General features: G+C 35.6%; 2 protein-coding genes across 4 annotated transcripts; both read right to left on the bottom strand.

Moving 5' to 3' along the window:
- Positions 1–1516: 1516 nt before the first annotated feature.
- CHR18 (chromatin remodeling factor18) lies at positions 1517–9588 on the bottom strand. Of its 3 annotated transcripts, none has more exons than XM_021966896.2 (24): positions 9217–9587; positions 8876–8939; positions 8379–8470; positions 8235–8290; positions 8042–8117; positions 7802–7868; positions 7287–7353; positions 7040–7106; positions 6038–6121; positions 5920–5961; positions 5636–5791; positions 5303–5380; positions 4945–5013; positions 4786–4851; positions 4578–4706; positions 4413–4469; positions 3415–3504; positions 3160–3225; positions 2983–3051; positions 2809–2913; positions 2496–2621; positions 2325–2383; positions 2211–2247; positions 1517–2057 (listed from the first exon to the last, which is right to left on the bottom strand). In XM_021966896.2, exons 1-24 carry the CDS (start codon positions 9460–9462, stop codon positions 1863–1865), a joined length of 2163 nt encoding a protein of 720 aa, XP_021822588.2. In that variant the 5' UTR covers positions 9463–9587; the 3' UTR covers positions 1517–1862. The 3 variants fall into 3 exon arrangements, with proteins under 3 accessions (XP_021822588.2, XP_021822594.2, XP_021822604.2); XM_021966902.2 differs by having other exon boundaries at positions 8379–8467; positions 9217–9586; XM_021966912.2 differs by lacking the exon at positions 2809–2913 and having other exon boundaries at positions 9217–9588.
- Positions 9589–15923: 6335 nt separating this feature from the next.
- Positions 15924–17305, bottom strand: LOC110764018 (guanosine deaminase-like). The gene is made up of 4 exons (XM_021966921.2): positions 17036–17305; positions 16580–16911; positions 16374–16478; positions 15924–16284 (listed from the first exon to the last, which is right to left on the bottom strand). Exons 1-4 carry the CDS (start codon positions 17049–17051, stop codon positions 16090–16092), a joined length of 648 nt encoding a protein of 215 aa, XP_021822613.1. The 5' UTR covers positions 17052–17305; the 3' UTR covers positions 15924–16089.
- Positions 17306–22347: the final 5042 nt, after the last annotated feature.

Here is a 22347-nt window from a genome sequence, read left to right as displayed (position 1 = left end):
CCTCGGAACCTTTATTCTCGTAGCGAAACTTTCTCTTTCGGCCAATGGGGTTTGGGTTGGGATTTCCAGAGACCTTTTCATGAACCAATTTGGAGGATTCAGTTTCGCTCCAAGTACCCCCGTTGCCAATCCTTCGATCCATCCGCTTAGGGGTTAACTTGTTGAGCTTGGAGATGAAGTACAAGTCTGTATCAACGAGTTGCGGCCCTCCGTATTTTTTCCAAATCTCGGAAGGCTCTGTGTTGTTGCCGAAGAGATTGCAGGAATGGATGAAATTGTTGTATAGGGACATGAAGGGCTTGCTCTCTACCAAAAACGGGTAGAGAAAGGAATCCACAATCTCTTCATCGGAGGGGCTGAAACGAAAACCTAACGGCACAAGAGACTCTTCCATTGCTAATTAACCAACACAAGAATGCTGCTAATTAACGAACAAAAGAAAAGAGAGAGTAGAAGAGAAATCAAGTTTCAAGTGAAGTTTTTCTCTCTGTTTTGTTGCAAACACTCACACTCACAGAGCATCTCACTCACTCACTCACTGCTATTTATAAGTTTCCTTGGCGAGCATTTCACTCACGGAATCAATGTGGTAATTAAACAACTAGTGCCTCTCAACTTTTAACTTTGAGCATCTCACTCACGTAATCTGGAAACTCCTTTTCTTTTCTTTTCTTTTTAATTTTAGAGAAATTCGGAGAGTCGGTTCTCGGTTGTGGTAATTAAGGAAGTAGTGCTGCCTGTCAACTTTTAACTTTGACATCCAACGGCCCAGATAATAGTACCGTTGACATCCAACGGCGTATTGTGCGAGAGTTAATACGGGAGAGAGAGATCGTGTCCGAATATTTAGTACTTAGTGGGAGTGAGAGAAAGATCAATTCCATCTTTGTTTTATTTGTTTTTTGTTTTTTGTGTGCTGCTGCTTCAATTTTTGTTATTGCATCATTTTTATTTAATGTTTCATTTTTTAAGTGAAATAAAATTGTGTTTGTTGAATTTTGATTTTTTGATTATTTTAATTGTTAAGAAAAATAAATCACAAAGGTATGAGTAAAACTTAACTCCAAAAAATAATCACAACAAAAAGTTGAGAGTTAAATCATATTTAAGCAATTTAATAAAATTGTACACTCAAATTTGAAGTATGAAAATTTGGGGAAAAAACTACTTCATGAGGTAGGATAATTTGATTTGAGATCATCTTAAATGTTTAGGATTTCATATTCTCGTACTGTTTGCCAATAAATTCATAGAATCGGCTCCCATATTTCATAATCTCTGTTTCATCATCATTACATTTATCTAATGTCATAATTATCTGATGTTTCTTCATTATTATTTCAAATCCTTCCTTGACGTCAAACTTCTGATTTTTTTCTTGACAAGTTTAAGAACATGAGCAACTAATCTTGTTAGCATACATCACCAGAGTTAGATAAGGCAGTGTGCCCACCAGAGTTGGATCATCTCTTTTGTACTTTAGAGTAGTTTAGATTTGTGTAAAAAAAAATTAATATTTTTAAGGAAATTCACCAAATCTATTCATTAATCATGTCTATGTTAAGTATGCATGCAGAATGACGGCATACAAATTTGCTGTTATGTCTACATTAACTTTGGTTAAACCAAGGCAAGATACAATAGCACATATAAACAAAAAAGTGACCACAGGAATGTTGAAAACTATGAGCCATAACTTTTCATATAATTCTTCTTGTTCTTGCTGTATATACCCAGATGGTGGAGTTTTACAACTGAGTCTTAGCTCCATTAACCCAACTAGTTTGGCTTCTATTGTGCTCTCAACATTTCAAACTGCCAAAATTCCACGCCAGTAGGTTACCGTTTTGCACAGCCTTCATTCAGTGCCTTAGGTTTTTGAACTTGGGCTGATTTTCAGAGTCTTCCTGGCTGTTGCAACGCTTCATGTAAGAGTCGAGGGTTTTCTGTTTTGCAGGGCTGCTTAGCGGTGGCTGGCGGGTTTTCTGTTTTGCAGGGCTGCTTCGCGGCGGCTGGCTGGTTGAAACTTGCAACGTATTCTCATGGCCATCGAGCATCTGATTGTCCAAAAACCAGAGTTCAGTTAACTATTCAAGAAAAAAAAAGTTTTGCCCCTGAGATCAGCGGAGGGATCAGAGAATAGTAAGGCGTAAGGTGTGTGCAGTGCTTTGTCTATATTTAAGAAGCTCCCCAAAAAGGGACGAAATTACCTGTCCTAGATTTTCCAACTTGCTCTGAACAACATCCCTGAAGAGAGAGAAAAGGATTAGAGTTACAAAAACCATCAAACTGATTGGAAAACAGACAATTGTGTAAAAGCGTACCATATTATGTCATCTACTGTGTCGTTTGCTAGAAGATAATATATATTGACCGAAGACACCTAAAAGCATGAACAGAACATATCACACCAACCACCCTTGGAAACATGAATTGTTGAAGACGTCAATATTTTTTATTTATGCATAAATGCTTCAGAATTCAATAAACTTTACCTGGCCAATTCTATGAGCACGATCTTCAGCTTGAATTAGGTCACCAGGAGTCCATGAGAGTTCTGCAAAAATAACGGTGCTTGCAGCTGTCAAAGTTAATCCAACACCGCCAGCTTTGATAGATAGCTGCATGATAATATTCAAAAGATGAATATCAGACTTTAATCACAGAATCACACCTGAGATGAGTATTCCAAAATTTTCAGTACAGCTTATTTTCTTTCTTTTTTGTTTTGTTTTACAATCCAACTTTCAACAGAACTCAGTTAGATTACACAAAAACATTTTATATAAACTAAGCAAACTGCTATACCACTGCTGCCTTGACAGAATCTTTTTCTTGAAAGTCAGTAACATAAGCTTGCCTCGACACTGTAGGGATACTTCCATCAATTCGAATGCAACCCACTTTTTTCTTCTGGAAATTTGGAAGTTCTTATAAGAATTGATCAATCTTCAAGTAAAGCATGAATGAATGTGGCCTTACCAGAAGAAACTGATAAATCGAATCAATCATGGACTGATGGTGTGCAAATACTAGAAACTTGCAGCCTGCCTGCAAGAACCATTATGTAAAATATGCAGACTACACTAATGTTGAAGAAACAAAAGCACTTAAGAAAAAACAAAAGAGAGAAAGATATATCAACATGGGGTGAAGTACCTCAATCACAGTTCCCAGGTAATCCAGAACTGCTGGGATCTTGGCCTCAGCAGAATCAGTATATATCTGGAGCACAACATGACATTGTTAAAGGGTTCAAAGTTAGCTATCCAATTATAATTTATTATCAAAACTAAGAATAAGAAATGCAGTGGCTAGCATTCCCAGTAGAAGAAAGGAAACAAATGCAACGCCAAAATTAGCAACCATGTTGGCTCCAAGTGCCTATGCTATAAGCGTAACTTGCATGAATACCTTATTAATAAGATTCTTCTCAGCAAATTTCAGTGAATCAACCTCCTCTTTTGTTTGGCAGGCCTTAATTTTCGCTTTTACCACTTCCAACTACAAAACAGATGATAAGCATCAGCTATGCCTACTATAATTTTTCTTAAGTTTGAGAAACAGACTAACAAGCAAACTTTACATGGCACATAAATGATGTGAATGAATATGGTGCCACAGCCAAGAAATCATACAACTGATAAAAGATAGAGAAAAGAAATTTCAGAATCAGAATACCTATCTTAGCATGATACAAGGAGATAACCAAAACAAAAGGGTATTTTCATGTGAAACCTTCGTTTTGGAAATTATGAGTTCCGTTAAGGGGGGTCCAATTGCAACATAAAGTGGAAGCAAGGGTTATGCAGTTTTGCAGGTCTATCAAAAGTAGACTGGGCTTGGAAGATACAAGATTATTTTTTCTAACATGCAGTAGTGGAATTATAATGCTATCGCTAGTCCAGTGTAAAAATGTATTTCAAATCTATTTTTGGGCATATTTGTCATCACGATGGGTTGGGTTTTTCAAAATAGTTCATCAGAGTCCTAAAGTGTTTTCTTGACTTCATGCCAATCTATTAATTTCTCAATAACTTAATTGGTTACCAAAATCCCACATATGCTCTTCAAAAACATTCATTGGTGGAAATATGGGTGATGCCTTTTAAGTACTTGTGTCTCTTGTCATCTTTTTACTTTGATTTCTGTTCAGTTCCTCATTGTTTGCCAGTTTAATCCAAAGTTGAAAATTCATGAACCAGACCTGTGCCATTGAGATTCCAGCCCAATGTCAGGCTATTGGAAGTAGAAAAACAAAATTACAAGGCTTCATATAAGATAACAGCATAAATGGCACAAATATAGTTCAGCTAGTTGGAACTTCAAGAAGCCAATAGCTACTCATTCTCAACATATCAACTTGACTAAAGAGTGTTAGACATAAACATGCTACCAGTGACTTTCATTACCTCACGAAATAAAGCATTAATTTGTTTCATGTCCTTTTCAGCCAAATCTAAGAAGACCTGAGATCAGCAGGGGGGGAGGACATAATAAAGATCAGCAATTGTAACAGGACTACTAAGGGCATCTCACAGGTGAAAAAGCAGATTTGACAAAACACAGACACTGACCTGTTGCCTGCGCTTCACAGGAAGCTCGGAGAGAACATCATTTTTCAGTCTACGAATCATCACTGTTGCTTTCATCAAATTATGCAATTCTTCATGGTTACTTGCACCTTGATACAATCCAAATGTTCCCTGAAATTTCAAAACAGTAACCAACAAAATCCCTCACAAACTGATAGAACATCTACAAGGTAAAGAAATAGTGACTTACGCCTTTGCAATATCGATTACCATATTCGTGAACACTTTTGTATACATCAGGATACAAGGCTTCCAGCTGTTAAGTTCACAGAAATTTATAAACGAATGATCAAGTTCAAGATACAGATACTTAAATATATGCAGCTTCTCAATTAGGATTTAGAAGTACCTGTTTAAATAGTTCAATTGGTCGGGACAAAGCAGGAGTTCCACTTAACAATATTGCATATTGAGCCTTCTGTAATTGTTGACAAAGTGAGAGAGAGAGAAAGAGAGAGAGAGAGAGGTATCAAATATACCCCTACTGAGTTTGCATCCTATTGCATTGTTTACCAAAGTGGACTTTACTATTCAAAGAATAAAATTCACTTTGAAAGATAGTTACTTCTCCAGTCCATATTTGAAAGAAACCTTAGGAGCAGTACACCTCAAAATACAGGTCTGCGATGATTGCTCTAAGGGTTTCAGAAGTACGGAGAGAAAAAGTTAGCAGTTGCAAGCTAGTCATCAGTTCACAAGAGAAAGACCTTTATGACAGGAAGGGAGGCAGTTGTCCTCTTTGCTTGAGCATTTTTTAGAAAGTGCGACTCATCTGCAATCACAACCTGAACAAAAAATATCATAAAAAGCAGCATATGCAATCAGTAGGAAATAGAGGGTACAAATACCAACAGGATTTCTTAATGACTGTTTTGGGCACACATTTACATTTGTTAACTTAATAGGGGCTTGAGCTGTTTTGGAAGGAAAACATTATATAGTCTCTGTTCTTACACAAGTGATGATCCAAGATAATAAGATTGTGTTGTGCATACTAAAGAATGTAAAAAGAACTTTAAGCTGATTGTTTCAATTCTCACCTTGAACTCTGATGCCATTAGTAAATTCTGTAATTTAGGGACTACATCATAGGAGATGATGTTAAATAGGCCATCAAGATGAATGGTCCCTTTGGTGTTTGAGGATACAACTGTAAATCCGCTTCTGTTTGAACCCCCACATTGAGACAAAACAACCTGGTGACAGTGAAATTCAAATATCAAGTCTATAATAACACATCAGACCAGTGAGAATGTAAATAATATTCAAGCCGCATGGTCAAGAAGAGACTAGAACATTTATGCAGGGATAGCGGATGACATACAAGTATATCTGATGAAGGAATGTTCATCCATTGTTGAATCATCTGCAAGAAAGCGGAAGAGCACATCATTTTGGGCAAGATCAACCTTCTCAATAATAGAAGTAGATAATGCACTTACAGACGCCCATTGTAGACGCAAGGAAGATGGTGTTAGTATAAGAACAGGCCATGAGTCACGAACACAAGATGCAACAGCAATAGCCTGAAAAAACCATAAAGAGTGTAAGGTTTCAATTTAAGGCAGAATTTGGGAATGCTTTTGCTGATGTAAATTCCAACCCCACGGAGGACTCTTTACTATATTGTTACAAATCCCCTTATGACTAAGCTAGAGGAAATTCCACCATATTGGTAACACATAACACCAATGTTCCCTATTATTAGAGTTACTAGTAATGGTATCAATTATTCTAGTTACTAACATTTCTGACAAACCCAACATAATCATATGCATTACCCAATTTGTGATGTCCGCCAATGAGTCTATTTTCAATGCCATTTAAGAGTTAGCCAAAAAGTCAAACTAAGAGATAAAAGAGTTATTAAGAGTTGATGCATTTGAGTCTAAGAAAGACTTATCATCTCTTACTTTTTCTAAGAATCTTCTATTATTGATAGTCTTTTATAGTTTCTTAAAGTCTGCGGGGTTTTTGAAGCTTATAAGGCTTTCTCTTGTAAAGCAAATCAGACCTTTTTATGAGTGAAAATTAAGTATTGTTGAATACCTTGGTCCCCTGATATTTCTATCTATACTTTGTCCTCCATATTCTAGTCTCTTTTTTTCTTCTCCATCTCTCTGGTTTCCTTGCAATAATAGAAAACCTAAGTATTCTTCGTTTGTCCTCCAAATTTCTTCTGATTACTAAAGCTTCTCACATTTACCAGCTATAATACGTATAACGATAGGAAGCACTCACCTAATGTGGTTCAATTTCATTAGTGTTCTTAGGTGACCATACTAATAAAGTTCTAAAAAGTCAAAATCCTTGAGACTAGGAGCTGCTTGGAAAATATCAGGAATGGGAGACTTGTAGAAAATACTTTCACATGCAGGATTGATTTTTGGGGACCATTTAAATGATTGAAGGTACAAAAAGGGTTCACATGAAGAATTTATTGCCTGTAAAGTCTTTCCCAATCCCATTTCATCTGCAAGGAGAGCACGCCCTCCATGCTGCAAGATGAACCTAAAAAAAGAACAATACAGAAAAAGTTACAAATGAATAATTAAGAAAAAGACTAAATATTTTATGGGAACAAAATAAAGATAATAAAAATCCTCAACATTATCAGAAAAGCATAATTATACATTCAAGTAGCACACAACAGTCATCAAATAAGGAGAAATCTCCAGATTAACTATATACCTAACACCTTCTCGCTGAAATGGCAAGAGCTTTGATTCAATGCAACTAGGTATCCTGTCATATTGGTCTGGACAGTGAAGACACCAACAAAAGACAAAAATTAAAAAATAGCTTCAGAAAATAGGATGCAAAAGTTAAAAAAAGAAAAAGAAATGAAAATACGTATAAAACCTGTTACTTTAAAACAGAGCAAAGATATAGGATACCACAATTGAGATTGAAAAATATAAAACCTGTTACTTTAAAACAGAGCAAAGATATAGGATACCACAATTGAGATTGAAAAGGATAAAACCTGTTACTCATGAGTGTACCATCCAATTATAGGACTCAAAGACATGCTTTTTGAATATCTTTCTTTTTTCTTTTTCTTCTCTGAATTACATGTTTTGGATCTTTATGTATAAATTATGCATTCCACCAGAGAATTAAGTGAAATTGAAAACTAAAAAACGACAGCTCTTTCCATTATGCATGAATTGAACTTCATTAATACTAGCATAATCACCATTTACCTTGAATATCTGGAACAACAGACGCAGCAGCAATAGCGCGGTGAACTAAGGGATCCAAGTTATCTACCTGCACAAATTTGCAACAAAATATCAAATATGGTAAAGTTGAAGTTAAAAAACAATCCAGATTTGGCGAACTTCAAACATAAATGGTATACAATGAAACTCAATTTATATTAATTTAAACTGAATCATCATGCAAAGCCTGAATAGAAACTGGAAAAGAGCAAGAGTTATCACCTCAACATTAACACCAGAAGTTTCATGAAGAATTTTTTCTGCTGGTGACAAAGAAGATATAGGGAACATCCACAACCTGCAGTTTCAACACTATTACATCTGGATTGGGCTCCAACTCACAACATGTCCAGCGCTTGTAAGAGACAACCAATTAACCAAAAGTATGAAGATAAAGGGAGTTGGGGAGGTATACCTCTCTTTTGCATTCCATGTGGATTTGGGGATCTTGCGGACAGCGCCTACTAGCACCTGGTGCAAGATAGAACATAATCGATAAAGCAAACAAAGAGTTTGACAAGTTGTAAATGAGCATTCTTTAAGCAAATAGAAGGAATACCTGGTCATAAGGAAACTTTGCGGCAATGTTTCCACTAGCATGAAGAAAAAATTTGACAGAGAGCTTAGGTAGCTCCTTCAGACGCTCATCTTCTTGCAAAATGGCAACAAGTTGAAGAAAGGAGCCGAGAGTTATACAGAAATTACTTAAGGTCAGCAGGCGGAACAATGCAAACAGCAAGTAATATAATCAGTTGAATGCAAAAAGTTCAGAATGGTATCAAATTGGAAGATTCAACCATTGGTGATTGTCAAGGTGGGATGTTTCTTCCTGATCCGTTTTCAAAATTTAAGAGAAAAATATTAAATATGAAGAAAAAAACATTTTTTGTCCTTTTAAGAGTAGGAACCTCCATTCGTTCTCAATACAAGTTGCACTAAAATTGAAGCAGTCAAGTAGGTTTCATACACATTTTTTTCTTGGAAAGAGATGAATTTTGACACTGAAGTAATAGAGAAAAGTTCAAAGCAATTGAAATGGGGAAAGAGGAAACTGACCGAGATTTACTTTACATGGGACTAATGAAGGTAATACTCTGGGCCCAGGAGACAAAGGTGCTACCTGCATTGTCAAATAAATATGTATATAACAACACATCCTAAAAAAGAAAATGACAAACGGCACACCAATGGAAGTAATTAAGGTGTTAACTTATATTATATATATATATTTTTTATTATTATTATTTATTTTTTTTTAAAGTCCCAAAAGCATGTAATAATTCAAAATTCAGAAATGGAGAAAGAACAAAGTGAAAAAGAGAGAACACTGTCAATCAATCAGGTATCTGAAACCCTAGAAACTTCAAGAAGGAAACAGGAAAAAAGAAAAGTTCCACCTTGTTAGGAAGAGAATTGGGAATGGGTTTCGCAGGGGAGCTTTGGAAGCAATTCGTGTTACTGATGTTGATAGTGGAAGGAAAAGACTGATGCAGCTGGTGGTGATTATGTGAAGAAGAAAAAGAAGAGGAAGAACAAGCAGAAGCAGAGTTGATGCGTTGCTGAGCGAGTTTCTGGAAAGCGTCTCGTTCAAGAGAATCGAGTTCTTCAGCACTCAAGCCCCAGTCGTCATCCTCCAACGCCATTCTTGAACAGAAACTTAGAAACTAAGAATCACACACTCGGATTGTGCAGAGTATTTTTGGTTTTGGGTTTTTGATTTTGCCCTTTTTGAGAAATGAACGTCTCTCAAGCGCCAAAAGTTTTCTCTTCTGTTTAATAATGATGAACAATCTACCCGCCCGTTACACGCGTGATTTGGGCGCTAACTCTTTAATTTAGTGCATGGCCCAATATTAGCCTTGACGTCTAGGCCCATCACTAGACAGGCCCACAGAGCCAAAAAATCCATCTCTTTTTTTAATGTCCCTTGTGACAATTAGGGCCCGTCTGGTAATGTTTTCGGAGAGTATTTTTTGAGAATATTTTCAGAGAATGAAAACAAGAAAATAAATTTGCATTTTCAGGAAATGAAAATGCGTCTGTAGATTAATTAGAAAACATTTTTAGAAAACAAAAACAATGAAAACGTCTTTGGTAGTACAATTGTTTTTCAGGTGTATTTTTGATAATTTCAGTTCTAATTTTTTTTTAATTCTGATATTTTTAAAGGCTAAAATTATTATAAACAATGAAAAAAATTAAAGCTCAAAAAGTATCTTATCTCCTTTCTTTTTTTCTTTCTTTTTTTCTTCTTTTTCTTCTTTTTCTCCTTTTCTCTCTTTCCTCCTCTTTTCTTCTTCTTTTCCTTCACATGGCTGTTTCTTTTTTCACTTTTTCTTCCTCTTTCCTTCTTTCTTCCTCATTTCTTCTTCCTCTCCTTTCCAAGGCCGTTTCTTTTTTCTCCTTTTCTTCCTCTTTTCTTCTTCCTTTCCTTCCCAGTAGAGGTGTCAAACGGGACGAGCTGGCCCAACACGGCATGAGCCCAACCCATTTAAATGAGGCACGACACGGCACAGCACGAGCACGAATATTAATGGGTAGTGCTCGGCATGGCACGAAAACTTGGGTCGGGCCGGGATCAAAAAATAGGTCCAATGGACAGGGCCGGCCCGTGGCCCGAGCCCACTTCAAGCACGACACGAGCCCAAGCCCGGCCCATTTAGATTTTTTTTTCTTCTCAAAAAGTCAAAATGCAATAATTTGACATCTAATCTCATTATTTATATGTTTTTTTTTTAATCATAAACATATATTTGATGTCTTTCATTTTAGGGAAATTACTTGGGTCCTTAATTAATTAAACATATCAATTACAAATTAATTAAACAACATTGGACTTGATATCTAATCAATACATATGACATATACGCTTCTTTTATAATCAAAGCAAGACATTTCTTCACATATAAAATAATAAGTTGTTTAAAGATGAAAAGTTGAAGTGGACTTTGTCGAGTTGGACACTTTTTGCCCTCCGCCCCTTCATATTGTTTGGATGTTTGATTGATTAATGTTTTCAAATAGTTCATCATTTCTTGCCTATAATTATATTTTTAATGTTTATAATTTGAATTATCTAATGGAAAAAAAATCAAGTGAAAAAAATTCAAATTAAATGGGTTGGTTCTTGGGCCCGAGTATGGCACGAGCACGGGCACAACACGAGCACGGGCACAGCACGAGCTCGGCCCGGCTCGTTTCAATGTGGACATGGGCTTTGGGCTGGGGCGGGATCAATGATTTTATTAAATGGGCCAGCACAGCACGCCCCGATAAATTAAATGGGCCGGCCCAGCACGGCACGAAAATGTTAAAAGCACGAGTTTAAATGGGACGTGCCGGCCAGGCACGGCCCGTTTGACACCTCTACTTCCCAGGCCGCACCCACTCCTCCTTCCTTCCATGGCATGAATCCCATACACCCACCCATCTCTCTCTCTCTGTCTCTGTCTCTCTCTCTGTCTCTCTGTCTCTCTGTCTCACTCTAGTTCCACTGATTAATGGTTGTGGTGGTTTGATTGGGGTGATAATGGTGGTTGAGCTGGGTATGTGGTGGTTCTTCTTCCTGTCTTTGGTTTTCTTTTCTTTTCTTCTTCCTATGTATTTTTTTTTCTTAGTTTGCAGATTTGTGTTATTTTGGGTTGGAGAAGATGGGTGTTGTTCATGTTGGTAGAGAGGAGTGAGCCAAGCCAGAGAGAAGAGTGGTCAAGAAAGGGAGAGAGAAGAGAAGGGTGAGCAGAATTTTGGTTTTTAGTCTGATATGGAGAGAAGATTGAGCAAAAGAGTGTTTTGAGGGTTTGTTTTCTGGGAGAACAAAAACATCTTTTTTCTGTTTTGTAGAAGTAAACGTGAAGTTGGTCTCATTTTATGAAAACATTTTCAATGTTTTCTGTTTTTGCACACCAAACACGTTTTTGCTTTGTTTTTGTCTTTTGAAAATGAAAATGGGCCTCTAAAACGTAAACGAACGGGGCCTTAGTAATTACAACAATGGTCATTTATGTGTTTGATTCCTCTTCCCCAACATCGCTTGTATCAAAATAATACGCATGCAATATTTTATGGAATACCATATTCTCAAGTATATAGGTAACACTACTACAAAAAACGAAATGGACGATGGGGATCCACCGTCGTTGTAATGCTTTGAAAATCGTCATTAAATTGACCGCCATATTTTTGGGTGTCAAACTACGACGGCTTTTCACCGTCGTTGTTTATCTGTAAAGACGACGGTTTTTAAAAAAACCGTCATCTTTACTTCATAATAGACAACTCTGTTTTAAACCAAAAAAAACCGTCATCTTTACTTCATAATAGACGACCCTGTTTTTTAAAAAAAAAGTCATCTTTACATATAATAGACGACCCTTTTTTTTTTAAAACCGTCATCTTTACTTCATAATAGACGACCCTGTTTTAAAAAAAACCGTCATCTTTACATATAATAGACGACCCTTTTTAAAAAAAAAAACGTCATCTTTACTTAATAATAGACGATAGTTCTTTTAAAAAAAAGGGTCATCTTTACATATAATACACGACAGTTCTTTCAAAAAAACCTTGTCTTTACCAAAAAAAAGGCCACTTGATTTTTAAAAGACGACGCTTGTCACTACCAAGCGTCATCTTTTAAAAATCAAGTTGCCTTTTTTTTGTTCAGCGTGTTTTAAAAGACGACGCTTGTTAGTGACAAGCATGTCTTTTAAAAATCAATCTAACGCTAGAAGTGTATAAGATGATATATCATGACGGTTTTAAAAATACCGTCGTCTTTTAAAACATAACAACGGTTTTAAGATGCACCGTCGTCTATTTTGTGTCGTGGTTTAACTATTTTGTAGTAGTGTAACTTGTAGGTGTCTTATAATTAGCCATTAAATTTATCATTATCAAACAAACTACTTAAGGTCAATTGCTTGCTTGATGTAATAATATTGTTCAATGCTTGTGGAAGTACGAGCACACTTTCCTTTTTCTTTTCTTTTTTCTCAAAGGTAGGAAAGGGGAGGGGGATTTACTCACACACACTGGTGTCTAGGAGTTTCGATCCTAAAACCACTAGTCTTAGGCCAAACACACTTTTCCACTATGGTATGACCCAATTGGCAGCACACTTTCCTATTAAACACAACATAAAAGTAACCAATTATCGCTTAATCAATAATCAACTGTTGCACGACCCTTTGCCACATGCATTTTCCCACTTCTTAAGTACTTAGTTTTTTTCTTTTTTCTTTTTTTTTTTTTTTTCCTTCTTTGCTAGGCCACGACATTGTAGGCACGATCCTCTTGTGGCATAGCAACAAAATCTGCAACCAAATATTGCCAAGATAGCAAGAGTTGCCAAATATTTGATTCTGTTATAAATTTTCACTACTACAAAAAACGAAATAGACAACGAGGATCCACCGTCGTTATAATGCTTTGAAATCCGTCGTTAAATAGACCGCCATCTTTTTGGATGTCAAACTACGACGGCTTTTCACCGTCGTTGTTTATCTGTAAAGACGACGGTTTTTAAAGAAAATCGTCGTTATTTAGAGGTAAAGATCGTTAATTATAGGAGGAAAGACGACGGTTTTTAATAAAACCGTCGTGGATTGTAGGTTAAGATGACGATTGTTTTATAAAAACCGTAGTTAATTATCTATAAAGCCAACGGTTGGTTTATAAAAACCGTCGTTAATTATCTGTAAAGACCATGATTTATTATAAAAACCGTCATCTAATAAGTTCCCAAACAGCTACATTTTAGTTCTTTTTGATTTCCTATGATGCTATATAACGATTTTAACTAGAAAACCAACCATAATACTTTATTAATGAATATATACACTCAAACATAGTTTCTTTCATAAAACTTGAAGATTCAATAGTTATTACATAGTTAACCAATCTTTATTCTACAACAAACATATTTCCTACCAATTAAATATAAATATTCAATTGATACATAAGGTAATTAAGTAGTACAATCTTTTCCTAACAAGACCTAAGTACTCATAATCCAAGCATTCCTCGTCCAAACATACAAATGATGCACAACTGAAGTCTCCTCCATCATTCCAGTAAATAAATCAAAATGACAGAGAGAGAAAAAAAGCTAAGATTATAAAAATATAAAATTAGGTGGAAGAGAAATTTTACCATTGGACCATATTTCCATAGAAAACTTGTAAAATGAGCATAAAAAAGACCATCGAGAACCTGCAAAAGGAAAAATATATAAATAAAATGATGGTGAGAAGAGAAGGTAACAAATTTTCAACAACAAAAAAACATACGACTCACATAGAAAAGACCATAGAAAACCTATAAAAGAAAAAGTTATAAATCTGCAAGCTTCCTCCTCATCTCCTGAGAACCAAATCAGAAAATCTAAAAAGAAACCAGACAAATCAAGAGAGACAGAAAATCTGAAATCAGGGAGACAAAGAACATACCAGAAACGCAAATAGACTAATCCAGAATTCACTAGCAAGATATAGAAGGGTATTGAGAGATTAGGTGACTTTCAAATCAAACCTTTCCAAAGGTAGGAGGCTAGGGTTTCGATCTTCACAATTATCAAGAGAATAGGACAATTATAGGGCTTGGACCTTCAGAGGAGTGTGAGGGCCATGGGCATGAAGTGGCCTACGCGACAGATTTCGACGAGTCTTTCTAGATCGCGACTACGAAATTGGAAAGCTAACCGACCAAGCTGTTGAGGTTGATGAGAGAGTTGAACGCCTGAGATGGAGATCATCGTTAAAGAGCGTGGAGATCGAGATCTTCACCATCCAACCAGCTTTGATTCTCAAATACAGAACCTCCCTCTCCATCTTATGGATCTGCGAAGACCTTAATCTCTTAACTCCTTCATTGATATCGATTTTCTGATGATTTTGTAGAGAGTTTCATGAGGGTGTTTTAGAGAGCTCAGGAGGGTTTCAAGGAGGGAGAGATAAGGTTTTCATAGACGGGGGAAAATCTGAGAATTTGTCGAGTGTGAATTCACTCAAGTGGCCTTTTTTTAGCGTGTTTTAAAAGACGACGCTTGTTAGTGACAAGCATCGTCTTTTAAAAATCAAGTGGCCTTTTTTTGTAAATAAAAACCATCGTATTTTGCCTACAATTAACGACGGTTTTAACAAAAACGTCGTCCTTACCTATAAACAACGACGATTTTTTGTCACAAACCGTCATCTATATAACAAAACAACGAAAGTTCTTTGAAAAAAACTGTCGTCTTTACATATAATCAACGACAGTTCTTTCTCAAGCCACCCACGCACTGCCGGCGCGTGGTGGCGCGTGGCCTTGGTGTGGGGGACCCATTGTGTTCTAAAATGTTTCCCGTGTCGTCCCGAGCATGACGGTATGCTCGGATTTTAATTTGGTTATCATTTGGCAGTCGAACGAATTTACGTATATTAGGCGATATCCTGGTTCGATATGTTCAGACCTTTGGATCGACCCTTTTTCCAAGTACATTGTTCTTTGTACCTTTAGAATCGTGTAGGAACTCACGGATCGAGAATCAGAGTCTCGGATACTCTGAATTAATGCTTCTATGGTTACGTAAAATGGTGACCGTCTGATCGTGCGATCGAGAGCGATCCGACTGCTCGATCGAAACCAAACTTGCAGGACGTGTTATAATAGACGACAGTTCTTTCAAAAAATTGTCATCTTTACATATAATAGACGATAGTTCTTTAAAAAAAACGGTCATCTTTACATATAATAGACGACAGTTCTTTCAAAAAAACTGTCGTCTTTACAAAAAAAAAGGCCACTTGATTTTTAAAAGACAACACTTGTCACTAACAAGTGTCGTCTTTTAAAAATCAAGTGGCCTTTTTTTTGTTCAGTGTGTTTTAAAAGACGACGCTTGTTAGTGACAAGCGTCGTCTTTTAAAAATCAATCTAACGCTAGTAGTGTATAAGATGATATATCATGACGATTTTAAAAACACCGTCGTCTTTTAAAACATAACGACGGTTTTAAGATGCACCGTCGTCTACTTTGTGTCGTTGTTTAACTATTTTGTAGTAGTGTTTGTGCTGCCATCTAAGGATAAAAAGTATTTTGCTTGACCAGATTTAGCATTAGATCTTACGGTGGTAACGAAACACTTCATAGGAGCAAACATAAGGCTTCATTTTACAGATAGTAGTGGCTCAAACATACAAGCATGGTTATTATCATAATACATGTCAAGCTTGATGGATAGATGCCATTACTAAGCAAACTGAAATATAATAATGATAGCAGCAAGCCACTAAGTTCGGTACATTTGGAACTTTGCCTTTGTTTCCTCAAAGACCTGTTCTGCAATGACGGCCTCATTGCCATCTGCTCTTTTGATCTCCAAGTGAGCCTTTTGGTAGAAACCAGTACCCCTTAATGCATCCGAAATAAAATCATCAAAACCAATAGCAATGGCTGCTTCAGCCTTGGCTCCATACACCAGCCTCTGGTAGACATAAAAGTACCGATACACGTTATCGCTTAAACCACAAATGACTGCAGGGCAGAAATATGCAAAATATAGGCTTGTTCAACCTTGATCCTTGAAAGATGGATGGCACCAAAGCACATGGGGCAAGGCTCACAAGATGCATATATTTCACAGTCTGCAAGTTCAATCTGCTTCAGCTGCTTACATGCCTGGTAAAGCAAAAACATTAGTAAGGATTATGCTTCTTTCTAGAACACTATGAGAAGAGAAGAATTCATGTGAGGTAAGTCATCATTTCCATTCCAATTACCTCTCTTATTGCAGTCACCTCAGCATGGGCAGTTGGGTCTGTGTTCCTCAGGACCATGTTGTGACAACTCACAAGTACCTCATCATTATGTACAACAACAGCACCAAAGGGGCCTCCATCTCCACATTCAACACCTTTATATGCTTCTTCAACCGCCTTCCTTAAGAACTTGTTGTCTCTATCTTCCCCGTCTCCACATTCAACACCTTTGTATGCATCTTCAACCGCCTTCCTTAAGAACTTGTCTCTATCTTCCCCTTCTCCACATTCAACACCTTTATATGCTTCGTCAACCACCTTCCTTAAGAACTTGTTTTCTCTATCTTGTACACCTGGAAAAACCACAAATCAAGATGCAGAATAAAAATACAACAGAACTTGAGTCATGGGAAATCATGAAAAAATTTATTTAACAGTGTCTGTAAGAAAGAGAGAAGATGAGCAGGGGCAACTTACTGTTAGCTTCCTCCATTTTGAAGTTACGTTGATTTCAATATTCTTCAACACTCTCCCTCATGTGGGACGACTCTTTAATAGGCCACACATGAAAAAAATTCCACATTGGTCACCTTTTTTAAAAAATAAAAATAAAAATTGGGGGTTTATTTGATTTTGGTTCAATGTGGGGTTTTGTTTGATTTGGGTTTAATAAGGCTCAATCAACCAGTCCGCTTAAATTTTAGAGGAATGAACTTGTGGCCAACTACTAGTGACATCGATATTATCCCAAACATAACCACATGTTGAGCAGGTGTGGAGTTTTATACAAAAGGTCTTGATGTGATTAATAGTAGAATCATTCATCATGTTATATTTTATTTAGTTATGTGAGACTTCAATATTCTTAAACACATATCACATGGAAAATTGCCAAGAGGGCTTGATGGAGGAATCTGTCAATTTTCATTATGGGTATATGGTAGATGTATAGGTGATGATAATCTGATTAATTAATATATCTTTTAAGTTGATATATGCCTTTTGTTTTCTAAGTTCCCTATCTTTTCCTACTTTAAAGAATAATATCTCTTGGTTATCTTCCCTTTATATTGCATTTTCACCTTTCATCTTCCTTAAAAAATATTAAAAAGCATTGAAGAAAAGAATCAAATAAATTATTATTCTACAATTCGAACTTGTATTCTATGCAAAAACCGTTGTGAATGATAGATTGACATATTCACCATTCTCTATTAGGTTATAAATTAATCACAATTCATTCAACTGTATTGGCATTTAGTGTGAATTTTCACTCATGTTTACTAATCCGTATTTGGATTAGGAGGAATTGAATTGAGGAGGAATTGGATTGAGGAGAATTCGATTCCGAATTCTGATTGGAGTTGTTATTACTAAACCATATGAATTGAGGGGAGTTAGATTCTGGATTCTTATTGAAGTCGTTTACTAAACCATATGAAATTGGGGTATGAGTGGTACTAATTACTAAAATGTCCTCGTTGTTGGGTTAAAGTAGATGGCAAATTTGGAATTTTGAAAATTGTGTGAGGATATAATGGGTAAAAAGATGAATTCATAATGAGTTAGTTCTCCAGGAATTAGAATACCACCTCCTCTCACCTAAGAATTAAATTCCTCCAAAATCAGGAATTCAATTCCTAATTTTGTGTGGGCCCCACTTACTTTTCAATTCTTTGATGTGAAATAAAAGCAAGAATCCTGCAAAAGTGGAATTTAATTCCCAATGAGAATTCTAATTCCTGATTAGTAAACACACCATAAAATCAATTTACCCGCCAAACAGGCCATCACATGATAATACTTTCATTTCATTTTTTAAGAAATTCAAATTCACTAAAGAAGAACGAAAGAACAAGCTCACCAAGGGGCCAACAAGAAAATAGACCCAAAACCACAAACCCACAGAGGTTTAGGCTATGAAAAAGGGCCTTGAAATTCATTCGAGAACAAGCAATCCCGCAGCCGCCGTCTAATGGCTGAAACTGAAGGTGACGATTCCTCCAAAACCCCTCTGTTTGCTTGATTTCTTTGTTCGTTGAAATTCTGCCTGGCTTTTCAGCCATTCTTTCGTTTCCTTTTCCTCTGTGCGAACAAATTCTGATGCCCACTCGCATTTGTGTGGTTTGGTTGCTTTGTTATTCACATGAGCACATATAACTTTTATTCGATGTGTTCTAACTTTTGTTGTTGTTCCCTTTCTTTCATTTTTAAGTTGAAAAAGTTGATTCAGCAAAGAAAATGTTTTACTGGACATTTGAAAAAGAATGGCTTTGATTTGATGCAGCTCCCAATGATCGAACGCGAAATATATATATATATATATATATATATATAAAAGTTTCAGCCTTGTCTAAATCAATGTCATGTTGAAGATTTTACAAGTTCATGATCTTTTGCCACTCAATTTCAAACAATGGTGTTGTTGAACATCTTAGTTTTAATCTCTGTGGTTATGTTATGTTTGCCATAAGTGCATAATTGGAAGAATACCCACCATTTTCCTTTGCCATTTGGTAAATCTGCACGCCTATGAAACAGAAGCACTTCTGATGCCATTTTCTGCTGCTCGCCATTCCTAGGTTTCACTGAAATAGTTGTTTTGATATATGTTCTATTAGTAAACAGAAACGTACCAAAAAATTAAAATACGTACCTCATTTTATAAGGTCTTTTAGACCTTGGTAGGGGTGGATATGGTGTTTCCCCTTATATATATGAAAACATATAATCAGAAGATGGCATTTTGTCGCAGGACAGGACCTATAGAAAGCTTGAAATATTTGAGACAAAATCAAACCTTTGTTAAATTGTTAGGCAGTAATATCCAGAAGCAGATTCCCAAATACGCCGGGTTATGACATGTTCTCGATCACTGTAGAACAACGGCAACTGTGGCATTTCGGGAGAAAAACCCCAATCGCAATTAAAAAACTGGGTTGGGAGAAAAACACAACAGTTCTAGCAAAATCTATGTAAAATCTGATGTGGTACCTTTCTAATCCGGTGGACAGTCATGGAACCAGTTTGGGGGCAAGCTCTGGGAGTTTGAAGTGAATGAGCATGTTATCCCACTGGGGTCTAAATTCATCATCCCAGAAGAAATCTCTCAGTAGCTAAGGTGATACATTTTCGAAAACGGTTCTTGTACAGTACTGCTTAGGGCCAAACTAAAATTTGAAAACAATGTTACGAAGAAAGACGCATTCATTCATAATGAATAATGTGACGTGAGAATAGGATTTGTATTACCGGTGGCTAAAAAAAATTGAAAAAACCAGATACAGCCGGCTATACTATTTCTTAAAAAATAGAAAAATGCGTATAGCCGGGCGGCTATACTATTTAATAAAACAAAATTAAGAAATAAGACCCTCCTAGTTGCATTAGTTTATACTTTATAGATATTAATTTGGTATAGCCACGCGACTATAAGAATAAAATACGTACCTATTTTAATATAATACATTTAAATTTTTTCATATATATTATTTGTATTCAATAATATTTGAGAATTTTGTGTATAATTCATGAAGTTTTTGTGTATTATTGAATTTTTAAAAAAAATACTTGTATTAAACATAAAAAAATATGTACATGTTCAATACGAGTGTAGCCGCACGGCTATACCATTTCTTTTTAAAACAATTTAAAAACCGAGTTTTTAATAAAGAAATAAGGCAAAGCAGCTATACCATTTTTTAATAAAGAACTCAGCCGTGCGACTATACTATTCCTTTTATTTATTAAAAAAAAAAACGAGTATAGCCGAGCGGCTATACGATTCAATAAAGCAAAATTAAGAAATAAGACCTCCTAGTTGCATTAGTTTATACTTTAAAGATATTAATTTGGTATAGCCACGCAGCTATAAGTGTTTTATTTGGCAAATTACAACTTAAAAGTTCAGCTACAATATCATATTTTAATAGGATTGCATTAGATTGAATTATGTGGACAACAGCATCGCTATACTATTTCTTTTAAAGAAATAATAAAAACCAAGTGCGGCTGTACTATTTCTTTAAAAAACAATTAGAAAACATGAGTATAGCCGGTCGGCTATACTATTTATTAAAACAAAATTAAGAAACAAGACCCTCCTAGTTGCATTAGTTTATACTTCATAAATATTATTTTGGTATAGCCGCCCGGCTATAAGAATAAATACGTACGTGTTTTACTTGGAAAATTACAACTTTAAAATTCGGCTACTATATAATATTTTAATATAATATACTAAAAACTTTTCGTATATATTATTTGTATTGAATAATATGTGAAAATTTTGTGTACAATTCGTTAAGTTTTTGTGTATTATTGAAAATTTTATAAATAAAAAAACTTGTATTAAACATAAAAAAAAATTGTATGTACATGTTAAATAAGGGTAAAGTATATTTCTTTTAAACCAATTTTGAAAACCCGAGTATAGCCGGGCGGCTATACTATTTATTTTAAAACAATTTTGGAAAACCGAGTATAGCCGGTCGGCTATACTATTTATTTTAAAACAATTTTGGAAAACCGAGTATAGCCGGCCGGCTATACTATTTCTTTTAAAGAAGTAAGGAAAAAAAAAAGAGTATAGCCGGCTATACTATTTCTTGTATAAAAAAATAGAAAAATCGAGTATAGCCGCTATTTCTTAAAATAAAAAAAATAAAAAAGCGCGTACAGCCGTGCGGCGATACTATTTAATAGAGCAAAATTGAGAAATAAGACCCTCCTAGTTGCATTAGTTTATACTTTATAGATATTAATTTGGTATAGCTGTGCGGCTATAAGAAATAAAATACGTATGTGTTTTATTTGGCAAATTACAACTTAAAAGTTCGGTTACTATATAATATTTTGGATTATTCGCAGCAATGGTCCCTCAACTATACCACAAGTTACACTTTGGTCACTGAACTCAAATATTAGTTGCAGAGGTCACTCAATTAGGTGTTTTGTTGCACCATTAGTCCTACCGTCAAGTCTCTCTAACGGTAGGGACTAATGGTGCAACACAACACCTAATTGAGTGACCAAAATGTAACTCCGAGTATAGTTGAGGGATCATTGCTACAAATAATCTTAACTGAAAAGTCACATTTGCCCATCAATAATTTAAGAGATGCTTGCCACGTCATCATTTTAAACAGAAAAAGTAACAGACTTGACGGTAGGACTAACGGTGCAACAAAACACTTAATTGAGTGACCTCTGCAACTAATATTTGAGTTCAATGACCAAAGTGTAACTTGGGGTATAGTTGAGGGGCCATTGCTGTGAATAACCCTAATATTTTAATGTAATATATTTAATTTTTTTTCATATATATTATTTGCAGTCCTGATCTCTTGGACCACAGGAGTCCAAGAAATTGTGGTCATGCACCGTTTGATATTAATCCAATGGTTCAAAAACATTTCTTAAAAGGAGTGCAAGAGTGAGTGAACCGTTGAATTTACATCCAACGGTAAGTGACCACAAATCTCTTGGACCCCTGTAGTCCAAGAGATCGAGACTGATATTATTTGTATTGAATAATATGTGAGAATTTTGTGTATTATTTGTGAAGATTTTGTGTATTGTTGAAAATTTTATTTTAAGAAAAAACGTGTAGTAAACATAAAAAATATGCACGTACATGTTCAATAAGAGCTATTGCTACGGTTATACTATTTCTTTCAAAACAGTTAAAAAAAACCGAGTATAGCCGTGCGGCTATACTATTTCTTTAAAAATTTAGAAAAACTGCATATAGCCGATCAGCTATACTATTTAATAAAACAAAATTAAGA

Source organism: Prunus avium, chromosome 1, assembly GCF_965620075.1.
Source record: "Prunus avium chromosome 1, drPruAviu1.hap1.1, whole genome shotgun sequence".
In the NCBI taxonomy this organism is placed as follows: domain Eukaryota; kingdom Viridiplantae; phylum Streptophyta; class Magnoliopsida; order Rosales; family Rosaceae; genus Prunus; species Prunus avium.
The sequence above is the reverse complement of the archived record's forward strand: the minus strand, read 5'-3'. Positions and strand labels throughout refer to the sequence as shown.